General features: G+C 39.5%; 1 protein-coding gene across 1 annotated transcript; it reads left to right on the top strand.

Moving 5' to 3' along the window:
* The first annotated feature begins 1836 nt into the window (after window positions 1–1836).
* On the top strand, window positions 1837–27227 carry ppp1r21 (protein phosphatase 1, regulatory subunit 21). The gene is made up of 22 exons (XM_074675984.1): window positions 1837–2456; window positions 4840–4908; window positions 6304–6450; window positions 6598–6699; window positions 6787–6951; window positions 7034–7092; window positions 7222–7316; window positions 7559–7611; window positions 9626–9775; window positions 9857–9958; window positions 10058–10146; window positions 10235–10371; window positions 13072–13164; window positions 13657–13784; window positions 14409–14558; window positions 17397–17489; window positions 18179–18436; window positions 18793–18828; window positions 21373–21489; window positions 22178–22276; window positions 22351–22479; window positions 25596–27227. The coding sequence occupies exons 1-22, from the start codon at window positions 2397–2399 to the stop codon at window positions 25623–25625; spliced, it is 2361 nt and encodes a 786-aa protein (XP_074532085.1). The 5' UTR covers window positions 1837–2396; the 3' UTR covers window positions 25626–27227.
* Window positions 27228–27592: the final 365 nt, after the last annotated feature.

Here is a 27592-nt window from a genome sequence, read left to right as displayed (position 1 = left end):
AATAATAATAATAATAATAATAATAATAATAATAATAATAATAAATAAATAAATAAACAAGTAAAATGCCTTTTCACGGATTTGCAAGCCTGGAAAAAATATTAATTCTACATTTAGGTCAAAAAACAAGATTGGATAAAGATTCAAAATTATTAGTCACATACACAGTAGCATTCAGCACCAGTCTGGTGAAGGTAATTTAACTATTTACACAATGGAAATCTAGGCAACGGCTCCTAATGTATCAATGAAAATAACATTAAAAACTTTGGTGAAAAGAATTAAAAAGTGTAAAAATCAGAGTGGAATGAAGGATGAATATGTAAACTTTTTCTTTTCTAATTCAAGAGATATGATCATGACTGTTTTGACAAATAAAATGTAAAAAAAACCACGTTTTCTTCACTAAAATCATATAAATATATATATATATATATATATATATATATATATATATATATATATATATATATATATATATATATATATATATATATATATATATATATATATATATATATATATATATATGTATGTGTATATATATATATATATATATATATATATATATATATATATATATATATATATATATATATATATATATATATATATATATATATATATATATAAAACTCTTTCTTTCTTTCTTTCTTATTCCATTCTTTTCCATTCCTTTACAGCAGGGGGCAGTATAGCGCTATCATGTTTTAAAACTACCAACGAAGAAGAAAATTAACGCTAGATGGCGCTCTGTTTTCAAACCTCCCGTGTTTCTGTTGTTTGACCTTTGACCTTTCTGCTTGTGACGCTTGGGCGCTTGTCACAAGCTCATGCTGCGTTCAAGTCCTCCTCGGACTGTTTAGCGTTCTGAACTGAGGCGTCTGTTTATAGGCTTTAAGATCAACAGACTGTATTTTTATAACGGGACACAACATAAACACTTTTCATAAAATATGTCAGATTTATTTGTGTGTTGACTTCCCTTTGTTTAAAATGTTTTTATCCTCTTATATGTGAATTTTTTGTATTTAAAATAATCCTTTTATTGTAAAGTACCTTGTGATTTCTGATATTGAAAGGTGCTAATTCATTGAAATTCAATTAAACTTGCTCATATATGGGGGTAATAAATAAGAGTTTAAACTCTTAATATCAGGTAAAACTGCAAAGTCATATTTGATCAGCAGTACTAGTCTTAAGCTAAAGCCACTTAACCCATGATTAGCCTTATTTCTTGAGCTCTGCTTCAGTATGCTGTTATGTCAACATGTCCCCATTTATCTCTATTGATGCCCATTTTTAAAGTCAAAATTGTCTGTCTTCTTTCCTGGTCTTGTTGTACTTATAATTTATTTTTATGCAATGCTGAGTCATTATTTGCTCAACTAGATTTTGTTCATGATAGAGTTCAGAAAATAGAAATATTAGCAATTTATCAACTGCTGTCTGTGTACAGGCAATTTAAATTAACTAGTCAATGAATTTGACTAGTGACTGAGCTGTTTTTGATGCACAAAAGACAGGATTATGAGCTAGGCATTAATACAGTGCCACATATTTTTTCCATATTTTACTTTTTACGTTAACAGCTTGTTAAATCCTTTTTTTAAATTTTCATTTGACCTCAGATAGACAATTAAATTGAGCTCAGTGCTTGTGTCACATTGTCACATCTTGATTTACTGTATTTCTCCATAAAAATACGCTCATATCTCTTGTTACATTTAAATTTTCTGAATGAAAACTCTACCAAAACTTTCCTGAATTTTCATTCTTGTTTTCATCTCTGAGGGAGCGTTCACGTGACTCTGCCCAGTCCGTAAAACTCATTTTTCAAATATTCCTCCGGATCATGAATGGAGCATGAATCGAGGAGGATTCAGCGGGTCAGAAAATGAGAGTGTTTCTTCACATGAATGGATTGTCATGGCTGTAGCTTAGCTTAGCAGCGTTTATAATCGCTCTGTAATACGATTTGAGGACACAGCGGGTAACACGGCCGCTGTCTGATAACATGACCTGCATGTGTTACTCCGCGTCGGGATTTGTTTTGCTACAGTTAGCACGGTGAGCTAACTGTCACTTAAAAAAAACGCTGCTGTCATGTCAGAATAACACCCGGCTTTATAAAGAGATAGAAACTCAGACGACCATCAACCAGGTCTTTCTCCTGGACTCGTCTTTCGTCGACTGTCACAATGTACGTCAGGTCAGTTAGAGTAACGGATCCAGCCAGCTACAAGTGAGCTAGCTAGCTAGCTAACCTGGGTTAGCATTTATCCAGCTCATCGTCTGCATTGTGAGCCGTTGGGAGTCGGTTTCGATAACTGTCGCTGGGAAAGTGTTAAAAAACTGATAAAGAAGATTATAGGGAGGATAACGGCTCCAGCAACATGGCTAACGTCACGGATCTACAGGCTAAATACAGCAAACTGGCACAGGAGTACTCTAAGGTAAGCTATCTATCAAATACTATAATTCTCTAAGGTACTAATGTGCATGTCTGAACAAATATCGTTTATTTTGGTCAGTTTGGAGTCACTGTAATGGCAAACATATATCCAGCAATATGACTCAGGTTCTGAAGTACTATAAATGAAATGGTACATAACTAAATGCTAAGTATTTACCCTCAATGTCTACATAGATAATGCTGACATAGATAGAGTTAATGAAGGTTGTGAACGCAGTTGTTGCATGTGTTATTATGCATGATGTATAGTAGGGAAGTGCATCACGAGTATTTCACAATAAGGAACTGTTGCCAGTAATGATATCAGGATACAGTGATTCTGCATTGCTCAATAAGCAGCAAGACATCATTATATAATTACTTCACAATATTTGGTTGATTGAAGATGAAAAAAAAATGTCCCAAACAGATAAAAAGCAGGATAGTCTTGAGGAAACATGAAGTAGTGAGACACTGAGATGGATTAAAAAAAAACAAACATAATTATTGCACATGACCAGATTCATTGAAGACATGCTCCTGAATTTTGTCAATGGAAGCAACTTTTGCTCCATTCATCAAGAAAAGTGAAAAAGCTTGAAACACTGAATCAAAACTGCTACCACTAGCTTCAGAGTGACTGGTTATTAGAAGCTTTACATGAAGTTACCTACGGAAGTGTATTGCATTCACTTGAAGAAAAAAAAAAAAAAAACTCAGGTTTTTCAGAGTAATTTATTCTTCGGTATGTTTTTTGTGGTAATTACTTTTGTTTTTCTGATTAATATTTTTTATTGGTTTGTTTTTTGTTATAATTATTATAATGGTTTGTTTTTTGTTATAATTATTTCTGTTTGTATGAGTATTTTTTTGTGGTAATTAATTTTGTTTTTCTGATAAGTATTGTTTTTATTGGTTTGTTTTTTGTTATAATTATTTCTGTTTTTAGGAGTAATTTTTTTTTCTGTTTTCAGATTACTTTTTTCCTGTTTTTAGGAGTATTTTTTTTCCCTGAAGTATCGAGCTACTTCAAAATCCCAAGAATAAATTACTCTGAAAAATCTGAGTTTTTTTTTTTTTTCTTCAAGTGAATGCAATATGCTTCTGTAGTTACCAGCATTAAGAACGGTTTCAGAGAAATCAGTGTTTTAGTTTAAAGAGTGACACCATTAAGCGAGGGCTTTCAGCTGTGTCACTGTCAACAACTGCCATGCTAACAACAGGTGTTATTATTAGTTAATATGTCAAAATCTAATCATCAGACATGTCTTCAATTTTTAAATCAAAGCCATGATCATGTGTTAACCTGCTAAATTAATTAATCCAAACATAATAAAAATTCTGATGTTAGTTTTACTGTTTATGAGCTGATGTTTACTTTTTCTCAGACTCTTAAATGACTGATGAGGATGTTGTTTACAGGAAATGCTGTAAGCTGTATGCTCGAGCAAATATTCTGTCACACACATTGAATCTGAGTCCATGTGTCTCTGCTTAAGGCTTGTTGTTCACCGGTGCACCGCACGCTTTAGTGAACGCTCCAAAATGCAAACTCATAGCTGTCTCATAGCAGTCTTTGAGCAGCCTAAAACAATGTTGGAGTATTACTGACATGATTAAACAATAGGGTGCAAAGAAAATGCTAATGAGTACAAGTGTTAATATTTTTTAAACAGATTTAAAAAGTTTTATGCGTGCTTTACACTTAACTTCATCTAATTCACCCTGACTAAAGTGTCTTTAAGTGTAACACAGTTCAGATAAACAGTGCATTTAACACAGCCTTTTCGTTTACCCGGATATTGAACCAACAGAGATCAATTTAGGTTAACAAAATAAACAGGAAGGTAACTTCAAAAACCCTGATAAGACATTAATATTTTAAAGAGCTGAGTTCCTCATATAGAGCTTAGTCTGAAATAGAAATGTCTGACTCTGTAATGCTTAGGAAATCAGAACTGAAGAGCAAAAAATCAAGCCAGGTTCAAAGTCTGATTTGTGATCCAGAGACAGTAAAGTCAGTTTTTCTCTCATGGGCTGTGAGCACCCTTTGTTTTTTGTCAGCTGACAGCACGGGGAGGGCATGCAGTTTCCTGTTCAACTCTGATCTCCTGGTTAGCCAAACACCATATCCTGCTCAGGAAGTGCTGACTGTGCAACTGTCACACACACACTGTTCTGTGGTTAAAGGCCACCGGCCGTAGAGTTACAAGGATTTTGATGAGTCTTCTTTTAATGCAGAACTGAATAAAAACAGCAACTGCACTCAAACTTATAAAATATGTTAATTCAGCTTTGTATGCGTGATACAGAATTTATATAACTGCTTTCAGCCCTGTCATTAAAAACATTTATTCATCATTGTCTTTTGTGTGTTTTCACAGCTTCGTGCTCAGAACCAGGTGCTGAAAAAAGGAGTTGTGGATGAACAAGCAAACTCTGCCTCACTGAAGGTAAAGTCCAAAAACAAAAACAAAAATGAAAGTGTATAGAAAGTGCAAAAAGGTCCATAAGAAAATAGATGCGGACAGCTTGTCCATCATTGTCCAGTCAGCCAGCCTCCACCTCCACAGGGTCCAGGACTGAGCTTCTTCAGCAGTCTGTTCAGTCTCTGTCTCCTGGATCCTGTCTGCTCACAGCAGGTGAAGCTCTTCACATGTGGCGTTGGTGTCTGGTGTTAGCTCCGTTAGCCATGTCTGTGAATAGCATGATGCTACTCTGCCTTCTGGTATTTCCTCTGTTGCTGGGTTAGCACGGCTAGCTTGTCCATCTTATTGGAGATAGATCTTACGTTCCCAATAACGATGGATGGAAGAACAGGTCCATGTCGTCACTTCTTAGCTCACACCTGAGAACCAGCACGTCGTCCTCACCTCCTTCTCTTCACCTTGTGGGGAAACATCAGGCCTTGCACTAGTTAGCATTGACATGCTAGAGGCCGCTAACAACTGATTTCAGATTTGTAAACAATGCAGCTGTAGTTACATGTAGGATCATGTAGGATTTTTTGAGCAATGACAGAAGGTTGCCCGTCATTTTTGATGGATTAGAAAACCTGAGAGTGATCCAGTCCATCACTTTCACACAACATTTGTTTATCACATACAGCACCTGCAGTCAACACTCTGTCCAGTTGGAGGCGAGCGTGCACAGTTGTATAGGTATTAAGTTGCCTTGTTGTTGCTGTCAGCATCCTTAAAATCTATGAAGTTAATGCGTTGGGGCGCATCTGTGATCTCTATGACTCCGAGGCGGCCTCTCCTGTATATTGGGATCACACACTCCAGGATTTCCTCTGGTGAAGCGGGCTCTGGCAGGATCGAGAAACCTGCCTTTTTAAGAGTCGCGGCAATTGTTCGTGACTTCACTGGGTGAAATGTTTGTTGAATAGCAGCAGAACTGGGCTTCAGCCTCCGCAAAATCAAAACAGACATGAGAAGTTGGTTGTCTGAGGCTCTAAGGTCAGGCAGCTAGAATACAAAAAAAGATGCCAAAAAAGCTTGACTTAAAAACATATTTTTGATATTTTTAGGGGCTTTACAGAGCTCTGGGTAGCAGGGTCAGTATTTTTATTCTTATTTTATATTATTTATCTTTTTTTTTCTCTTTCTGCCCGATAAGTGATAAAATTTCCCTGCATAATTAATTTTACAAGTTGTGTTTGAGTCACTTTTGTGAATGCTAGAATGATAAAATAGATAAGTCATAACTAATACGTCTCATTATCAATTTTTTATTTGAAGAATCATTGTTCATTATGACGAGCAAGTAAAATAATCTCGTGCAACGTGGAGATTAATGATTCGTGTTTTCAGGCCTAACAGATTCTTCTTCATCCTCATCCTCAGGAGCAGCTGAAGCAGAGGGACCAGAGCCTGAGGAAGCAGGAGCAGGAGATGGACAGTCTCAGCTTCAGGAACCAACAGCTGGCCAAGAGGGTGGAGCTGCTGCAGGAGGAGCTCGCTGCCAGTGAAGCCAAGGGCAAAAAGGGGAAGGTGATCTCAAGGGAGGGGCTGCACATCTGTTAGGAGGAAATCATTTTACATCAGCTCTAAGTTTTAATAACAGCTGTGAATTCACACCAGTGTTTGTGGAGATAAAAGGTCACAGAGCGGCTCACACTGTGTCTCTGTCTCCTCCAGAATAAAGGAGACTCTCCGTCACAGCACGGCCTGCAGACGCAGAGCGTTTTCAACGAAGATCTGCAGAAGAAGATAGAAGAAAATGAGCGACTTCACATACAAGTCAGGGTTCAAGTCATTGCACCGTCACATTTCTGCATGCATGTTATTCAGGAGGCTATTAATGTGATTTTGGTGTTTTTATTCTAGTTTTACGAAGCAGACGAGCTGCACAAGAGGCAGGAGGCGGAGCTGAGCGCCAGACTACAGGTGCTGGAGAAAGACTCGGAGCAGCACCAGGCCGTGGTGGACGGACTCACCACAAAGTACATGGAGACGATCGAGCGGCTGCAGAGTGACAAAGCACGTTTAGAGGTGAGGAGGGGGAGGAGAGGAAGGCAGGTTAATTAACTTCCAGATTAATACGTTTATTAAAGTGTACTCTTCTGTTTGATAGGTGAAAGCACAGACTCTGGAGAGGGAAGCGAAAGAGTGCAGGATGCGAACAGAAGAATGGTAAATCTTATTTACACTCAGAACATGGTTTTAATCGCACGGTGGCGACTCATTCACGTGTATCCAGATGAATCTAACAAAGAAAAATAACTTGACCCACCTGATTCTTCCTCTTTTGGCTCTGTGCAGCCAGCAGCAGCTGAGGCGGTGTCAGTCCGAGCTGAACAGACAGGTGAAACAGAGCAGCAGTGTTATCCAGGAGAAAGTGCCCTTCAATGACACCAGTGAGTACCTGGCTCTGAGCCACCAGGGCAAAAACTGATCCGCTACAGAGGAGACATCTGTTTGAGAACAGTCCTGTCTTTGTCACTGATACCATAACAACATTCTGCTCCTGGTGTAAATAGTGTAACGCAACACTCAGACAGTAATACAGCACCGAGGAGGCAGGAGGTGAAAGCATTTAAGACGTGTTTGTAGAGTCAGAGGCTGAGGTTGTGCTCTGCTTTTCTCCTCCTCTCTGCAGAATTTAGTGACTACAACAGCCTCAACGTGCCGCCACACAACAGAAGGCACCAGGTGAGTGTTTCTTTGACCCCGCGATTTTAGCTTGGAAAGACTTTTTACCTTTGCTCTATAGCAGATAAAGAATCAAGTTGTATTGACGAGTACATTTGCACACACAAGGAGTTTGACTTAATGTTTTGGTGCAACAATTAACCAGGAGAGTAAATTAATGCATTAGAAAAATTAGCACGCAATTAACTCATTGGCTGCCCGCCATTTTCAGAGCATCTTGAATGATCTTCCAGGACCCAAATAATCTTGTTTTCTATGACTATGTAAACACCAAAACTACCTAAGAGGAGTGTACCATCTTCTTTTATGTCTTTCTTTCTGTTTTTGATGAAAAAACAGAGACAACTACCTTTGTTTTCATTGCGTTCATCTTGGCCGCTCTTTCTCTCTGAACTACCTGCAACACATCCTCAGTTGGAGCGTGAGCTTTCTGAACTTTTCAGACTTGCAGCGTCTCGTTATGTCTCTGTCATCTCACATCTTCTCCTCATATCCATGCTGAGCTCTCATCCAAAGAGAGCGCCACTCTCACCCACAGTAGTTCACAAGCAGGATTTTGATTGACATTTTAATATTGGCCAGTTGAAAAAAGTGTGGATTTACAAATCTTCTCTTCTTCGTGTTTTCATTTAATTAGTCATGCACTAAAGTTTTGTTATGTCCTAGAATTTAAATTCCTGATATGGAGACCTTAAGCAAATATAAGATTAGAGTGTGATTAATTAGATTAATTAATTACAAATCCTGTAATTAATTCAATTATTTTTTTTAATCGCGTGACAACACTAGTTAAGATATAGAATATACAAATGTACAAAAATATGGGGAAAAAAATAGAGAATATTTGTAGAAAAACAAAGTAGTAATAATGATGAGAAACAGAGGATACGAGGTGCGACGTGGAGCTGTGTAATTTAAAGTTCAGTGGACGTTAATGTAAGGCATAAGAAGACAGAAAAACAGTCCCATGGGGAGAGTCTGATAGTTGTGGCTGCAGCGTACCAGACTGGGTTGAAGGGGGAGAGGATGGACTCCATGATGGCAGTGTAGAAGTGCAGCATCATGGTCTTTGGCAGGCTGAACTTCTTCAGCAGCTGCAGGAAGTACATCCTCTGCTGAGCTTTTTTGGTGGAGGAGGTCAGGGTGTCCACGCATCCTTAAAAAGTCTTAAAAAGTCTTAAATTCATGCAACTAAAATTAAGGCCTTGCAATGTCTTAAATTTGTTAAAAATGTCATATGCTGGTCTTAAATACATTGCCCAGAGGTCTTAAATTTTGGAGGCAGGACAAGCAATTTAAAAAATGTATTTTTAGTTTTTTTATTTATTTCTATTATATATTTATAATTTATATATTTTATTAATACATATTATTTTAAATTTAATTTATATATTTATTAATATAAATGCACACACACTTATATATTTATTCATTTATATTTATATGTTTATTTATTTATTTATATTTTTTTATTTATCATAACAGAGGCAAGCTTATATCTATCAGCCCAGATCTTTAGTTTCAAAAGAAGGAAACAGCTGTCAGTTTGATTCCTAAAAAAAAAAAAAAGAAAGAAAAACACTTCTGTTGTTTTCTTTCTTTAGGAATACAGTTTTAACCTTTTATTTTATTTCATGTTTTTGGCTTTAATCCCTGTGATATAAATTATCTGCATGCTAGTTAGCCAGTGTGGGACTATGGATAAGCGCAAATTTATTGAGGGTTGGTTGGATGCAATACAGCAGAATTCCTCAATAATCACCTACATTAATAGAGTTTTTTAGCATCAAATTTCATTCAAGTTGGCATTAAAAAGTTCCAAAAAAGTCTTAGATTTGACTTGCTGAAACCTCTAGATACCCTGGAGGTAACATTCTGCTCCCACTCCACAGTGGACTAATGGATATTTGTTCAGAAACACTAGCTTCCATATCAAAGATGAACAGATAAACTGTTATCACAGACGATGTTTATGTCCCTGACTCAGTGAGTTTTTCTTTCTATGTGGTCGTAGCTCAAAGCTCGGGACGTGGCCGGTCAGGCTCTGGCCTTCATTCAGGACCTGGTGGCTGCTCTGTTGAACTTCCACTCTTACACAGAACAGAGAGTTCACATTTACCCTCTGGACTCTTCTATCGAGCCCATCTCCCCTCTGAACCAGAAGGTACACGAGCCCTAAACATCAAATCATAACCTGAACCATCTGAGACTGAAGCAGCAGGCTGACTCTGAAAATCCTCTGTAGTTTTCACAGTATCTCCATGAGAACGCAGCCTACGTGCGCCCCCTGGAGGACAGCTTCCTGCAGTTACACCAAAGCATCACAGAGGACACAGTCACAGTCCTGGTGAGTGTGTTGTGTCTGTTTCCTGGGAACATTATGTCAGCTTGCTGAGTTTAATCCTCTTAATTTTTTATGTTTCATTTTATTCTTAATGAACTGAAGGAGACTGTGGTCAAGCTGAAGAGCTTTGCTGATAACTTCTCTACATACACACACTTCCTGCAGAAGATTCTTCCCTACCAGCTGAAAAGGTCAGCAGTGTGTGAATGTGTGTGTGTGTGTGTGTGATGAGAGTCACAGAGCGGCTGTATTGATGTCTATCCTTTTCTCTCCTTTCAGCCTGGATGAAGAGTGTGAAGCGTCTCTTTGTACTGCCGCCCTCACAGCGAAGAACCACGAGCTGCAGAGCGACATGAAGAAAGTGACGTCTATGTTCGAGAAGCTGCAGAGCTACATTAACCTTTTGGCCTTACCTAGTAAGTTAACATGAGCAGGATATACAGATTGGTTCACACAGCTGAGTTTGTCACAGAGATCCCTTGAATTGTAGATTTTAGGGGTGTGTCATTTGGAAGAAACTATGTATTTTTATGGTTTTTCTTAGACATGCACCGTTCAATCGGTCAGCTGATCGATTGGTGCAGATTTCCTTAATTTTGGGGGATCGGTGATCGGCCCATCCTTACATATGAAACTGATCTTATATTCCTTCAGGAAGGTCTGACAGCCAGCCATTGTTGCTTTTTGCTCTGAGACCTGGTTGTTTAAGTAAATACATAAAGATTTTATTCTTCCACAGGTATTGTTCAATGATTTTCAATAAAATAAGATTGGAACATTGAAGGTATATGCTGTCAGTTATAAAAAATAAATAATAGCAATTGGCCCAAATCGGTATCGGCAGGTCAGACATTTTAGTGATCAGTGATCGGCCAGAAAATTGTGATTGGTGCACCCCTAGTTTTTCTATCTGCTTGTACGATCTTCTGCTGCTTGTGCCACCATAGACCCCGTTACACTCCTATGTCATAAAGATGCACACAGATTTTGGCAACAGAAGCAGCGTTAGCGCAATTCGTACGTATGAGTTAGCTCTTTAAACTCTGCTTATTCTGTGATTGGTTGTCAGAAATGATACTTTACCCCGGAGTCATGTTTTACTTAAAGATGCTGTGAGGAGGATCTGTTGTAATTGGGCTACCCAGCCACCTTCTGGCCCGGAGTCTCGCGTACACTGTTGTGAAGACATGACTTTTAACAAGGCGTGTGTTTGTTTTGGAACAAATTTTCTTTGTTCAAGACAAATTTTTAGTGGAGCAAACGTTGTCAGTTTGTACCATAGTTTAGTAGCTGTCAGCCGACAGTCCTGTGCTCCTGGTTAGCTATGTCCTGCCAGTCATCTACCAATCAGAGCTAACATAACCTCACTCTTCATTTTATTGATAGACTCTCAAGCTTAAACAGACCACTGCAGAATAACTGCTGCATGGGCCTTTAGCTCGTGCTCTATCTCTCTCCTGTTTCTCTTTCTTCTGCTCTTCTGTCCTTTTTCTGTCTGACAGTTAGGCTCCAGTGTCCACCATCACTACAAAATTAATCACAGAAATAGTTTTCAGCAGAGAAAAACACAGATCTCTCTTCTTATTACTAAACTTTGTTAGCCAGCGATGTGTTGTTACAGAGACTCAGACATACGACAAATCTGGTCCTGTCTGACCCGATCTAGAAGCTAAGAAGTAGCATTTAGGAAGAATCTATATTGGCTCTGATAATCTCATGAGTGTTTGCATGAATAATTTTAATTGGTTGATGGTTTTTAACTGTCATATTTTATTGTACATTGTGCTTTTCTTTCCTTTCTTCATTTATTAATTTTATCATTTTACAAAAGCCTCCTGTGGACAAGTGTTGTAAATTAGCACCTGTGCTAAATCACCTAAAACAATGCATCTGGTTTGTCCAGTGTAATTGTTAAGTCCACATCAAATAAACAATAAATAAATAAAATTAAAAAAATTTAAAGTGTGGATTAAGATCAGGCGATATCTAGTAGGGAGACTTTTACAAGATCACTTACCGGTGTTTTGGAGTAAAGAGTCACCAAGCAAACTCTTGACCTTTAACCAAATGTGTCACTAGCCACGTTTACATGGACCCAAATATTCCGCTTGCATTCGGTTTATTTGCTCAAACGGAAAGAATTTAACCTTTGTATACACCTCATTCTGAAAGAAAAGTGCCAATCTGAATGGACATTTAATCGGTTTCAGGTGGAATATTCCTTTCCCCAAACTGATTGAGGTATCATGTATCCACTCAGATTGAAAGTTATCAGGGTGCGTTCTTTCAGCGCATGCTCAGAAATGACGGAAGACGCAACTAGAGACGTTCCTCAACTTTAAAAATGGCGGCGAGCCGTCAGCACTGGAGGAAAGTTTGTTTTTGATCCAAACTTTGAAAGAAATGAACATAATTTCAAGACTGGACGGACGAAAAACTCTGAATACGAAGTGTTGCAACACCGTGATAAACAAACTGTCGTCCTCCAGCTTTGATAAATCTTGTGGTGTTTACGTTTTTTCTGCGCATGCCCCATTGACTATTCGGTTTGATTACAGCCGGGAATGTAGACCAGAGATTGGAATATTCTTCTCCATGTATACTATTGTTTTCGGAAAAGTCATTCAGAAAGATTCCATTCGGGAAGACGAAAAACTCCTCATGTAACCGTGGCTAGTAATTATCGGATGAGAGTCTCCAGTTAACAGGGTCACACTTTACTCTGAAACACCAACAACTTCTGTGGCTGCAAATTGGTAGATTTTCTTTCTGTACCCAACCTCGGTTCATCTGGTTTGGAGCAAAAAAAGTGATATTAACAGCTGATACTCTAAATCTAGTTTTTACTTTATGTAGTTAACAAAAAAAATGGTTTCAAGTCAAAGTTATTAACAAATTTGTCACTTTAGACTCGGCTAAGAGAATTAATAATCAAGGAAGCTTTAAACCAGGACTGGCTGAAGCTTATTTTTTTAACGAGTAATACAAAAACATGTTATTTTTATTGTTAAGTAAGTGTTTCTTTGAGAGCGTTGTGAAGTTGTTTCTCGATCTGTAAAATAACCTGGCTGCTGTGAAGTGATTCGACATGCTTGTTTTACAAATGTGTGTCTCAGGTGTTCGACAGGACGCCCTGCCACAGAGCAGCACCTCGGCTGTCTTCACCCAGCTGGCCGCCTGCCTGCACAGTCTTCACGATGCCATTAAAGGTGAGCCGAGCAAGCCCGCCATTTCTGACCCGCCGCCACTCGCGACAACTATTCCTCTCATGTACTCGTCGAGCTGCTGTCGCCTGTTCATAGACTCTCAGTTTTTACAACAATACCCGCTTTATGGAGGGTAAATATCCAGAGGCTTTAGAGCGGCATCCGTCTCTCCGCAGCGCCAAATGAGAGCATAATTTAGTGCTCCCTGGCAGAGAGGAGTCACTTTGATACAGCTGGCACATTTAGGGGAGTGGAGATGAGTTTATGATTACCTTTGTCCGTTTGTCTGAGCCCTCGTGTTGACTGCCATCGTGGTCAAATGTGTGCTTAAAGCCCCGCGGTTTGCAGAATGAAAGTACAGCATGTGTCTCGCAGCGGTCGGCGAGGGAGCGTCTGAGAGGATAAAAATGTCACATCTAGCCGGTGGAGCGGTGAAAGCGACTCAAAGCCAACCGAGGATTGAAATGTCACTTCTCTTCTTCTGTTTGTGTTCAGAGATGTCAAAGCACTACAACCAGAAGGCCAGCTTAGAGCAGGAGCTCCCCACCGTCACCCAGAAGCTCTGCACCACCACCGAGTGCCTGCTGGGATCTCTGGGCTGCCTGACCAGCAGCACCGGCAAGGTACGACCAACAGGGGGCAGGGCTCAGCCAGAATCCTACTCCTACTGTATTCACTCAAGCAGCAAGCTTTTTTTGTTAGTGATTGTGATTCTTATCAGCCTAATTGTGATCAGTTTTTCTCACAACTGGATCACAGAGGTAATTTCCCCCTAATGTGACATCACTGAGTAGCAGGACTCAGGTGGGCAGCGCTTAAACGTTCAAAGATACCGTCCAAATCACAGTTTTCACAGCTGCTCCCCACTCACAGGAAAGAGGGGAATGATTTCTCCCTTTGAGTGAAGTCAAGCGTTGCCTGAGATGTGTCTGCCGATGGGAGGCACAGCTCCACGGGCTGCAGTTTGACTAACACCCTGGCACAAGACGTCTGGAGCGAGCAGCTTTCTGAGAGTGATCATCTCTGCAGGCTAAAGCTCAGACTCCCAGACATTTATCATCCCAGACACTTGGTGGTGTCATCATCTCTGCTCTGTGAAAACACTGCTTAATACCGAGCCAGACAGACGCTGAGTTTCTGGATGTGCTTAATGATTCTGTTGTTCCTGCGTCTAAGGAGGGTGCAGCAGCGATTTCTCCCTTTTTTCCTGAATGAAATGAGACATAACGTCAGTGTTTTGTTTGCAGATTGCCACTTTCTTCAGCAACAATTTGGACTTCTTCACGTCACCGGGCTACAGTCCACGAGGTGGCACGGTAGCACTTAACCCTTTGCAGGCAGAGAGCATGCTGGTCAACAAGAAGAGAGCGGCTTCCTACATACAGGCGATCAAAAAGGTGAGTACAGCGTCACATCACTCCAGGTTCAGCCTCCCTGCACTGGCTTCCTGTGTGTGTTAGAAATGATTTTAAGATTTTATTGATTACTTTTAAAGCTTCATGGGGCTTTCTACAACCTATATTTCAGAGCTACATCGCAAAAAAATTGAAATCTTACCAAGTTTTTTGTCCTTTTTTTTTTAAGGAGTAAAAAATGTCTTGTTACACTTGATATGAGCTACATTCACCTAAACCAGTCCAGAAAAATGTCTTGTTTGAAGTTATTTAAAGACAAACATGAGGTCTGAATCGCTTGTAACAAGTTAAAAAATATCTTCTAGTGGAACAAGGAAAATTTGCTTGCAATTTATTATGTTGTGTTTTTTCTTGTTAAAAGTAATTCAGACCATATTTTTATCTTCAAACAACTTGAACAAGAAGGAGGACTTCCGCACACTGTCTAACTTGCAAAACAAACAATTTATTGGCAACGTCTCGATTTCAGACCTTCATCAGGCAAACAATTTACTCAAAGCGGCAGGACGTCTTAAATAAGAGGTAGCAATCGCACCTGTGGACAATCATAATCATGACGTAACGTCTGCACCAGTAAAGATAAAAATAAATACACAGAACAACAAACATACATAAACTTCCTGACTGAGGTAGTCATTATGGCGAAATACTGTTTGAAGCCTTCAAATCAGGCTAAAGACTGTCTTAAGCTGTCTTTTCAGGTGAATGTGGCTCTTAGAAAGTCTTTTTTCTACTGAAATTAAGACAAAATCACTCAATAAGATTTAGGGATGGATACCGAATTAGGTATTTTTATAGTTACATGTCAAAAGTACCTGGTACAGATTCTCGTAGAATCAAAAGGTAACATGTTTAGGTACCTAAATGCATCCTTAAGACTGTGAGAGAGTGGAAAAGTAGGCGGGACATGAACACAGCATTGCAAAGTTACATATTGAAGAATAAATATGTTAAGTTAAAAAAACATATATTTCCTTATTAAACAAATTTATATTTTTTACCACATCCTACACCCTCAAAAACTACCGAAAATTGAGTACCGGTACCCATAGCCAAGTACCGAGTATTGGTACCGTATCATGTCAAATGTGAAAGGTACCCATCCCTAATATGATTTCAGTTTTTTGAGCCATCTCCCAGCCTCAGATCCTCTGGCGAAGGCCTTCAGGTCGTTCCTAAGTCAAGGCTTAAATCTAGGGATGTCTGATACCACTTTTTTACCAGACCGATACCAGAACAAGTACTCCCACTTGAGTACTCACCGATACCAAGTAACGATACTTGGTATAGTATATTTGATACATAAAATTTCAATAGGATGGCAGTAGTGACTCTGCCATTAAGTCCCCAAAAATAAAAAACGTAAACAGCTGTCTCTGAGTTCACGGTTTGTTTTTGACAGATCAACAAAAGTGCAAAAACTAAACCAATCTGAGGTGCAAAATAACAGCTTAACTCTTAACTCACCTTGGTTCATTTATGCACATTTGTCCTGGTGTCAAACTGCAGAAACTTAGCGCCAACTACTGGAAAGGAGATTTAGAAGGACTTACTGGACATGAGATTTTACCTTTCCATACCTTGGAAAAAGGCTGGTAAGGTGATGGAGCTTTCTCTATCAGAGCTCCTCGACTTAGAAACGACCTGCCAGAGGAGATGAGGCGTGCAGAGTCAGTCGCTTCCTTCAGGTCACTTTAGAAACTCATAGCAACAGACTTGCTTTTATGTGATACCAGCTTTTTGCCTTTTATCTTTTATCTCTTTTGTTTCTATCTTACTTCAGTTTTACTGTCTAGCTAGCTTTTTTATTGTTTAATATTTTGCTCATATCCATTATTTTAGTTTATCATCACTTAAATTATTATTATTTTATTATTTCATTATTCTATTAACACTCTTAATATCGTCTTTTTATAATTGTCGTCCTGTTTTCCGCTTTCAACCCCTTTTTATTGCCTTTTCCTTTTCTTGCTGATTGATGTTTTTAGCTTTTACTGTGGTCCTCATGGTCTCATTTTATATTCCATGGTTCTTGTATTGTCAGGGTTCATTTGTCATATCAAACGCCAGTATTTGTAAGAGTGTCTAAAAATGAATGAAGCCTTTTGTTTTAATTTTTTGTTGTACCAAAGCTTGTGTTCTTTTTTGTTTTTATTTTTTTCCTGACTGTTTGTCAAAACATTTTGTAAACTTCAGTTTTGAAAAGTGCTATACATAAAAAGTTATTATTATTATTATTATTATTATTATTTTAATTTATTTTTTTAATTATTTATATATTTTTATTTATTTATTTTTTATAATTATTGTTATTATAATTACTTATTATTATTATTATTATTATTATTATTATTATTATTATTATTATTATTATTATTATTATTTACAATCTTTCAAACATAGTGGGTCAAAAAAACAGTGAGTATGGCGGTCCAATCAGAAATGTTCAAGTTGCAGGCCCTGCAAATTTAAAGAGATACCTCCCAGGCAGAGCTGATTTCATGGGAAGTTTATAACCCCTGAACTGAATTTAGTGGTAGTTTAGTAGTTTGTAGTTCCGTGTAAAAGTTTCTTATATCAAAAGACACCTTTTTGTTAAAGCTCTTTGGATTTTCTCAGATCTTTTTCTTTTGAGCCCAGTGATTTGAAGCATTTCCCCAATTTGGATTACAAAACCCCAAATTGCTTCTTTTATAGCCTCTCTTTAAAAAGTGTTTCAAAGGAAACCTCCCACATGTGTCTGTTGTTTTTGATTTCACTAAAAGGACTCTGTTCTTTTTTAATCTCTGAACTTTTAACCCGTTTTCTGTCTCCCTTCAGTCTCAGCCGCAGTCCGTCCCGTACAGAGAAGCTCTGTCAAACCGCCGAGTCCTCACCAGCTCCACGGAGAGCAGAGAAGGCCTCACCCAGCAGGTACGTCTGAAGATCTGTTTCTGGTGAAAAACGAACTGAAAAAAATACTCAACTGATCATTTTTAAAGAGGTCACCTCTAGCCAAGGGCTGCGAGCAGACACTCTGTCATGTGGAAAATTTAACCATGTGTGAGTCAGAGCGCCAGCCAGCCTCAGCCCTCAACGCAGCCTCATATTAACATAGATAAAAGCCAGATATGGTCGTTGTGGTTTCCTGCTCTCTGTATCATCTAAATACACTAAAAAGAGGCGAATATGAAAGTGAAGTCTTTACACATATGGACAGCTCACTCCGTGCTGCACAGCTGTGAAACCTCATTCCAGTGGATCTGCAGGGACCGGGTGTGAAGGAGAAACTTTGCCAGTGACTCTGAAAGTTTTAAGTGTCTGCTTTCTTTTTTTCTGTCTTTCATAAATGTGTCCTTATGTCCACATAAACTTATTTAATTTGACACATCTGCTCCAGATTGAGTATTTTAAGCATAAAGTCATAAAATGAATGTATAAACCCAAAGTTTATCTGGCATGTGGGGCCTCGTTTTAGAGCCTCCAGGTTTGGAAAGAACAACCCAAAGACATCAAGACAGCAGAGTCACTTCCATCATGTTTTTTTTTTCACTTATTCCAGCTTTTGCTCAACCCCATAAGCTGATCTCCTCTCCTCTCCTGTCTCGTTGGCCGCGGTGCAGGTGCAGCAGAGCCAGGAGAAGATCGCTCGTCTGGAGCAGGAGAAGGAGCACTGGCTCCTGGAGGCCCAGCTGGGGAAGGTGCGGTTGGAAAAGGAGAACCAGCGCATTGCAGACCTGGAAGCGCAACTCGCAGCCGCTCTGGGGGGAAGTCCAGACTCACGAACAGCTGCAGTAGCCAGCGTGCTCGCAGAGAGCCATGAGGAAGCAGAGACAGAGCAGAGAGCTGCAGGGAAGGAGACGACGCTCTGCACCAGCCTGGTACACTCTCTGCTTTGGCTCCTTTCTGTGCGCGCGTGTGTGTGTGTGTGTGTTAGGTTTCACTTGCAGAGGAAATTCACCGCCTGTGGCACTCATGTCTGATTTGCTTCGACAGAGGGGAAATTTTTCCCTTTTTCCTCTTCGAGTTTGTGCTTAACACGACTCAGACTTCAGATGTGCTGACACAGCAAACTGGAGGAATTCAGTTGTTTGTGCACGCTCACATGTCGTCACAACCCTCTGCTATCTGTTTGTCCAGATGTGTGAAAGGTCAGTCAGTGCTGGAGTAGATTATAAAGCATCAGATCTGGGGTTTACTTTCTGACTTGTTTCTTTCTGTGTCTGTGTGTCACCAGGTTGGCATGTTGTGCACAACACCTTCAATTGAACATGTGAGTTTTCAACCTCTTTAGGATTTAATGAGATGTTTGCATGTAAAAAGAATGTTAAATTGTTGAATAATTTATAGTTTTCTCTGAAAATCGCAGCACATCCCTTGCACCTGTTTGAGTTGAGTTTCAGGGCTGGGACGATACGCTTATTTGCTGATACAATTTAAATTGCGATTCTTTGATATTTACCATTTCCAGTTTGCTTTTTTAACACCACACCATGTGAAAAAGTTAAATGATGATGATAACATCTTCAGACTACAGTATCAGGAGTCATTTTTCCCCATAAAATGCACATCACGTGAGTCAGAGAGAAACATTTCGCCCTCTGCTGGAGAGAAGTGGTATTTTTTTCCAATCCAGTTTATAAACAAAGACTGAAATGAAGAATATGAATTTGAAAAAAAAAAAATTTTGACAAAGAATCTTGATTTTGATATTGCCAAACAAAAAAATCTGGATATTTTGATTTTTTGTTTTTCTCCAACTTCCATTGATACGGTGGCCCTGAAAGCTCAAGGCGCTGCAACTTAAGAAAGCACGTGCAAAAACACAATACACAAACGAATTAAAAAAAACATCTTCAGCAATTTGACAACAAGTGCACAGTATTTAGAAAACGTGCTGCAAACACCACAACGGAAGTGTTTCCAGAGGACGCTTAAAGTGATGCACATCTGTCGACGCGCTTGTTGCCTGGGATTTAATGTCACAGCTGAATGTTTGTCGTCAAATCATCCAGCGCGTTTTCTAAATGCCGCACATGTGTTGTCAATTAATGAAGATGTTTTCTTAATTTGCTTGTGTTTTGTGTTTTTGCTTATGCTTTCTTAAGTTGCAGAGCCGTGAGCTTTCAGGGCTACCGTATATTGAGTTTACTCAAAAAATTTTGAGGAAGCCAGTTGCCTTTAAAAAATAAAAAGTATTTTGTAATGAAAACTTGAGTGAATTTAACTTAAGTGTAAAATCTTTTGCCAAGCCAATTTCTTTGCCTAATTATTAAACTTGAAATTTTAAGTCCATTGCACTTAATTAAAAGTTGATTTAACTGAAATAATTCAATCAAGTCAAGTTAATATTTTCAAAAGATGTACAGTTGTTGTTAGGGATGGGTACCGAATTCGGTACTTTTATAGGTAACGACCGAATTCTGCCAAAAGTACCAGGTACCGAGTCACGTAAAATCAGAAGGTACCATGTTTAGGTACCTGAACACATCCTTGTGAGTGGAAAAATAGGTGATTTTCTATGCTGGACATGAACACAGGGTTATATTTAGAAGAATAAATATGTTAAACTGAAAAAATTGAGATTTTATTATTAAACAAATTGATATTTTTATTACATAAACACAAAAAAGTACCAAAAATGGTACCGTTGAGTACTGATACCGACTGCCAGGTACCTGGCAATTTGTACCGTATCATTTAAATGTGAAAGGTACCCATCCCTACAAGCCAATTACTTTGCATATTTATACAACTTGAAATTTTTCAATTTCAACTTTTTCAATTTTGGGGATCAGTGATCGGCCCATCCTTACATATGAAACTGATCTTATAAACCTCCAGGAAGGTCTGACAGCCAGTCTTTGTCGCTTTTTGCTCTGAGACCTAAAACTCAGGACACTTTATTGATTTTTAAGTTAAAACATAAATATTTTATTGTTTCACAGGTTTTGTTCAATGATTTTCAATAAAATAAGATTGAAACATTGAAGGTATATGCCTTCAGTTGTTGTTGCATTAAAAGAAATCAAATCAACAAAAAAAGCAAATAACATATTGACTTTTCTTAGAGTTTTTTTTTTTTTTTTTCAGAAGTTTTAACTTCAAACAATAACCTGAAAAGTCCAAGAAAATAATGGCCCGCCTTACAAAACCTCACAAGTTTTTAGATTTTCAACCTCTCTATTTATGACAGTTAACTGACACACTCATGATGATGAGAAAACAGCGTTTCCTAACTTAACAGTCTGGAGGATGAAGTTGTAGGGACTATACCTTTACCTGCAACCTAAGATTTCAAATGGTGCCTCTTCTCAAGGCCAAAGGAGAAGAAGAGACATGTCATTTTGTTTGCTTGTTTTTATTGCATTCATGATAACAAAATTATAGGTACAATACAGAAACAAAATCAATCTCGAAATGAATGAAAAGGAGCAGAAAGAAAAAGTCTTATGGTATCTACCTCTTCACTCACAAAATAATAAAACAAACACTATGTCTGTTAATAAGTGGACTATACTTAGCATTTAAAGTAATGCAATCAAACTTTAATAATTTAAGTGTAATGTAATTAAATATTTCAAGTAGATGCAAAGTTTACAGTGTGTGAGAAAAAGGAAATCACATGTGAGTCAGTTTTTAAGATTTATTCAGGGGATCTGACATCTCAACTTTCTCCAACCCAGCTCATAAACAAAGACTAAAATGAAAAAATGGTGCACTAAGTGAAAAACTGAGATGTTCATGTTTTTCTCAGATGTGTTACACCTCCTCCTACTTAAGCTCTTGTTTCCTTGATGTTGTGTCTGTGCTGCAGGTGGGAGACGAGGAGTCCAGGGAGCAGCTGATAAAGACTCACTACATGGCGAGGGTCGGCGAGCTCACCACCCAGCTGCAGATATCAGACAGCAAAGCGGTGCACTTTCACTCCGAGGTGAAGCCCTCACTCAGCGCTGATCTCAGTAACTAACCGTCTGATAGCGAAGAGCTGACCTTTTCAAAGAGAGCATCCTTCCTTAAACCGCACGTCATCCGTGGAAAGAAATTAAAACTCTCACAACTTCCACTTAGTGCCGTTTCAGTGCCGAGAAGTCATTCGCCCTGCTCTCTCTTGGGTTTCTTCCTTTAATCATTCCACAGCTATTTTTATCCGCTCCTTTAATTTGTTTCAGAACAAAGAGCGCAGAAACTGATCCAGGAGTTAACCTTGTTTCTGTGTTTGTGCTTTTTCACCGTTAAAAATGGTTTCAGAGTCTCATTATTTCTGAGTGTTTGCTTTTTTTTCCTCTGGAGAAACTGACATCTTATATTTTTAGTATTACTGTGAGGCTTGATCTGAAAGTAGATACTTGTTAAAGTGACATCCAGTCGCTGTGTGACTAACTGGCGTGTCACTCATCCGTGTTTTTCATCCGAGCAACAGGGATGTACCTGATCTCGAGTCGGTGTCTCGGGTATTAAAGTGTCACCGTTTGAAACTGAGCTTTTACCTTTGTTGATGTTTCCAATAACGCCCATTACTCCAAGAAATATCTGCTTTTATTTCAGCTTTCTTAAAATTTAGACACACATTTTGCCCTTTCAGAGTACAGGAGTGTTTACTTCCCTTTTTTCTCGCTCAGTGTCGAGCTCTGGCCAAGAGATTAACCATCGCGGAGAAATCACGGGAGACTCTGAGCGAGGAGGTCAAACAGGCGAATCAGAACATCTCACGCTTGCAGGTAAATCTCAGAAAGCACCCATGCTCACGTCTTTATCCCAACTGGAAACGGTGTAACTGGTGAATATCTTCCAGGATGAGCTGACGACGACAAAGAGGAGCTACGAAGACCAGCTCAGCATGATGAGCGATCACCTGTGCAGCATGAACGAGACTTTGAGCAAGCAGAGGGAGGAAATCGACACGCTCAAGCTGGGCAGCAAGGTCGGAAACATTTTGAGATTTTTGATTTCTTTTGGGTTCAGGGCCTGAGAAACAGAATGGAATGATAAGAAGATAGCTGCAGTGACGGATGCCAAGTGAAGAGTTATCAAATAAAACATTCACTAAAAGAGCAAAGCATGTAGGGGCACATTCTTGAGGAGTGATTGTATAAAGATAGCAAAACTGGAATGTGTATCACAGAGGGCACAGCTGATGCAGAGAAATACCTCAGAGGTTAAAGCAGGTATTTATCAGAGATAGGGAAAGCAGTTTTTTAGTGTACTGAATCATTAGAATCTGTTCAGCGAAGTGATTCGTTCAAAAGATTCGTATCGTTCAGTGCTTTTCCGCCGCTCTGTTAAAAGCCGCGTTTCCACCAAGCGGTTTGGTTCAGTACGATTTGGTACAGTTAAGCCTGATCCCGGTTGCGTTTCCACAGCAAAACTGTGCCCTCTCATGGTAGGCGGTGTCTAAGCCAGATGCCTAAAGCCGCAGCTGATAAACAATAATGTGAGGCTGTAGCAAAGTGACACAGTTTACCCCGCTAATAAATCCAACAAAGAATAAAAACGCAACACAGTAAACAAAGAGCACAGATGGAAGACATGCAGCATTTTGTCCTCTCTGTGATTGGCATGTAGCTCTTTGTTACAAAGTGGAATCGAGCTATGTTTCAGAGAAGACTGTGTGCCACACGGAGAAACACAGCCGCTGTCACACAGTAAGTGGCGATCCTTTCAACCAATCAACAGTCTGCAGTGTTGTAGCTCCACCTTTCGAGAGCGGATCGGTTCAGTCTGGCACCCATACGAAAAAGTCCCAAAAAGTTGGACAGCTCGTCTCGGTTATTTGGGGATTTGTCCGGGGATAAGTCAGACGAACCGAGCCGGTCTGCTTGGTGGAAACGGGGCTAAAAGTACCTGGTACCGATTCACTTAAAATCAAAAGGTACCATGTTTTGGTACCTTAACACATCCTTGTGACTCTGAGGGACTGGAACAGTGGGCGATTTTCCATGCTGGACATAAACATTATATATTGAAGAATAAATATGTTTAACTGAAAAAATGAGATTTTATTATTAAAAAAGTTGACATTTTTTAATTACATAAACAAAAAAGTACAGAAAATTGGAACTGTTGAGTACCGTTGAGAACCGATACCTATTTCCAGGTACTGGGCATTGATACTGTATCATTTCAAATGTGAAAGGTACACATCCCTAATCATGACCAAATGTTTAGTTCTGCTCCCGATCAGATTAAGAGGAATAAAGCTGAAGTTTGCAAACTGAAAGCTGTTAAAACAATGACATATAATTTTTCAGACACTCAGTGAGTGATCTGTGTGATGTGTGTTCGTTCAGCACACAGATCACTCACTGACCGTATGAGACGGAGCTCCTGTTCAGTACATTCTGTAGTTGAACAGCTGATGGTGAAAGTGTGAGACTGCACCAGCATCAGTTCGTTTAGTTTGTTCAGTGAGTGATGTACTGAACGGGAGCCCCCCCATCAGTCAGTGAGTGATTCGCGTCAGAGCTTCCTTGAGTGTCTTTACTGAACTGTCTGACTAAACTGAGAGGAACCTGCTCATTAATGACTCAGTTGATTGTATTCCAGGCAGCACAACTGTAACACAATCAATTGAGATCGTCTTTACTGGATGTTAAAACGGCCAGCTGAGTGAAATTAAGTTGGATTTATAAGCTGCTTGGAAACTAAAAGTAGTGATAAAAAAACATAAATTTCACGACACTTAATATTAAAGGTAGAATTTTTGTTAATTGTTAGTAAACAAAACATTCAAACTGGGCTCCTCCTCCTTGGCTCAGTGCCAGCAGCAGCCCGCACCCACTACCTCCAACAAAAGCGATGTGAACACACTCACTAGTCCAGAAACCACCTGCAGCATCACGTTTCTACGTGGGAGAGACTCAAGAGCCGTGCACCTGACTTAGCATGTTAGCACAAGCTAACCACGGGTATTTGACACATACCTGGTTAGCAGAAAGCTAACTCGCGTTGATCTTCATCTTAATCTGTTTGGAATTTTGTTTAACTTTGGTTGTTTTTTTCTTGCTCCATGCTATATCCCTCTATCGTAGTCGCTTAGGTTAGCTTTGTTGTCATCAACATGCAAAGTCACTTGTGCACTGGGCGCGCTGTGATTGGCTGATGTAACCACGCTTACTCTCTGTACAATGCAACCAAAACATCAACATACAGGCTGATGAGGGGGGTTGAGGCAGACACAGACACTGACACACATGTAGAGAGGCCCAGGATTATTCCTGTAGTAGCTGACATTTTATTTTTAGGAAAATCCTGCAGACTCAACCTCTAAATAAAATATTTCCTACTCCCTTAGATTTGGAGACATGAGAGGGAGATGTAGACGAGGACTTAAACAAGACAAGGACATGAGGACTAGGCCATGCTGTGCTGGATCTTTGCTTGTTGGAGTCTGTTGTGCTTTTTCAGACGTAGTTTATCTGAGGAATCCACAGCTGACTACAGCACTGAGCTCAAACACTTCATTTGAAATACTCAGCTGCTGATGGAGTCTAGAAATTTTGCTCTTTTGAAACACTTACCCACTTTCAGGGTTGAGTCCAGCTGTCACATCCTTTCACGTCTCTGTAAAACAACCTAAGATCTGACCGCCAAAGACGACTGTTCAAAAATCCAGCGCCTTCAAAGAGTGATCATTTCAGGTTTCCTCAGTGAAATGTGACGTTGTAAAGTTTCTGTCAGTTATGAGGTGATCTGGGAGGTCAGCGGCGGTGTTGCGGTCGCTGACGGGCCTGATGGGAAAAGCACCTGCTGGAGCCATCTGTAAAAGTCGTTAGTTTGAGGCCACAGAAAAACTGAGAGGCCCGATTTGAACGTGCATGTTCCTGCATGTGTGCACACAGACGGTGCAGCGCTCGTTGCTGCAGGACAGAACATGTTTGTGAGCTGAAGGTGGTGATTTTCTCTCCAAGGCCAAAGACCGGCCTCGGCATGTTTTAGATTTTCAGAAGTGTTCATAACGTACTGCCCTTGAATGCATCACAATACTTTGAATGTCACCTGCTGAATGGATATTATATGAGTCTTTTCCTTCTTTTTCAGGGAAATGCTAAAAAGAACAAAGGTCGTTAGAGTTTCTGGCTTCACAAAGGGCACCTTCAGAGAGGATCCAGCCTGTGGAGCCTACAGCAGTGTCCTGGTACCAACAATCCCACTGTCATCAAATCACAGGGCAGCTACGCCAGCCTCGGATTCCTCCTCTGTCAGGATGTGGAGCTACAAATGAACCAAACTGACCACTTCCTTCCCCCCTTTTTTCTTAGTCACAGCACCAGTTATAACATGACACGATTTGCTATAAAATGCCAGAGGCAGCTGCTTGACCTTTCTGGAAGAAGCAGAGAAGGAAGGAAGCAGCTTTCACACAAAAAGGGACGGAGAGGAGGAAGACTTGAAGACCAAACCCTGTTTATCAGCGCATACTTTTTCCTGCTTCACGTACAAAACCGTGCTTTGTTTCTGCTTATCCGTTGGTGCAGGTGAGCCTGTGTGACTGTAGCACCGTACACAACATGTGAGTGTTGTTTTTCACTTTTTGCAAGCAGTGCAACAACCATAAGCTTCTGTCAAGAAGGGCTTCGAAACCTGAAAGAACAACCGACAAAGACTTGAATTCATTCCTCATTTCTGGGAGCGCAGAAAAGAAAAACGTCTGCCTTGAAGCACTGATTAACCGTCTACCTGGACTAAAAAAAAGGGCAGGATGGACAAGTTGGAGCTCGTAACATGGTGTCAGTCTGTCTCTGTGAAGTTACTCAAACAGTAGTTGTTTTTATCACCAAAGTTAGTGTGGATGTGGCACAGAAGTCTCTAGATCCATGTCGTAGTGAGTACGGACAAAAAGGGTTCATGTGGATATTCACTCATTTTAAACATGATATAACTGTACTGTATGATTTCTAAAAGAAATTGTATATAAACATAAAAAAATGCATTTATTCAGATGGTAAAAATTTATTTTCCACTAAATTTAAAAACCAGGATTTCAACTGTTTTGTAATGTTTGTCCTCATCAAAGCTTCGATATTTGTTTGGCTCATTCTGTAACTGGTGCTGAGACGACTTAAACCAGGAGTCATGAAGAGTGCAGTGGAAGTTTACAGTAAAGTAAGAATCACATTGGCGTGTAGCAACATGCAGGAAATGACAGAAAAGCCCAGTAGTGTGAAGCAGCAGTCCATTCAAACCTCTGTTTGTCAGTTTACACCTGCCAGCAAATCTTTGATCGCAAAGATTTGCCAACGACCCTGAAACTGATCCGAAATCATGAGTAACACCTGTATTCTCACAATGTAACCTGTTCAAAAGCACATAAACATGTGAACGAAATAAAAAAAAAAAAAAGCTTGTTGAACATTTACATCCTGATTCACCTGGTTGATAATCATCCTCTCACTCCTCTGACCTCACTTTTCGTGCTGCGTTTCTGGAAGCTGGGAGGAATGGGAGATTAAATTGCCAGTAATTTAAAAAATGAGAAACAGTCTGTAACACACCCCGACCACTGGGGAATGAGGCCACACCACTGAATTGGACGGAGGAGAGCTGAAACATTGCTGTTTGATGTCGTCACTTTGTTTTAGAAGAAAAAAACATGTTGTGTCATTATAAATGAATTCATGATGCTTTCATGTGCTCTCACGGTACGCTACTTCAGAGGTCACATAATAAACGTAGCAACATCCACAGCTTCTGCGTTTCGGCCTGTGATGCTGATAAACCAGAGAAACCACAGAGAAACAGTGTTTGCACAATAAACACAAGAATAGGTTCAAGAAAACTGAAGATGTAAACGTGAAGTGCTGCTTGGATTTATCTGATTTACTCCTGTAATGTTAGTTACAATGGTCCAAGACTGTGTTTGAAGTGCTTTCCCAAACATTGCATAAATCAAAGGAATGAAAGGACACAGAGGTTTATACATCAGCGACGTCCATCCAGTGCTACATATATATATATAAAGAGGATCTATGGATCTACTGCACTGTATGTTTACAGTTACAGCTGGAAAGATTTTGACACTAGCTACAAAGCATCAA

The sequence above is a fragment of the Halichoeres trimaculatus genome, unplaced genomic scaffold, assembly GCF_033239565.1.
Source record: "Halichoeres trimaculatus isolate MK-OKI-2021-1 unplaced genomic scaffold, fHalTri1.1 fHalTri1_scaffold_8, whole genome shotgun sequence".
Classification (NCBI taxonomy): domain Eukaryota; kingdom Metazoa; phylum Chordata; class Actinopteri; order Labriformes; family Labridae; genus Halichoeres; species Halichoeres trimaculatus.
This window is presented reverse-complemented; position numbering and strand designations above follow the sequence as displayed.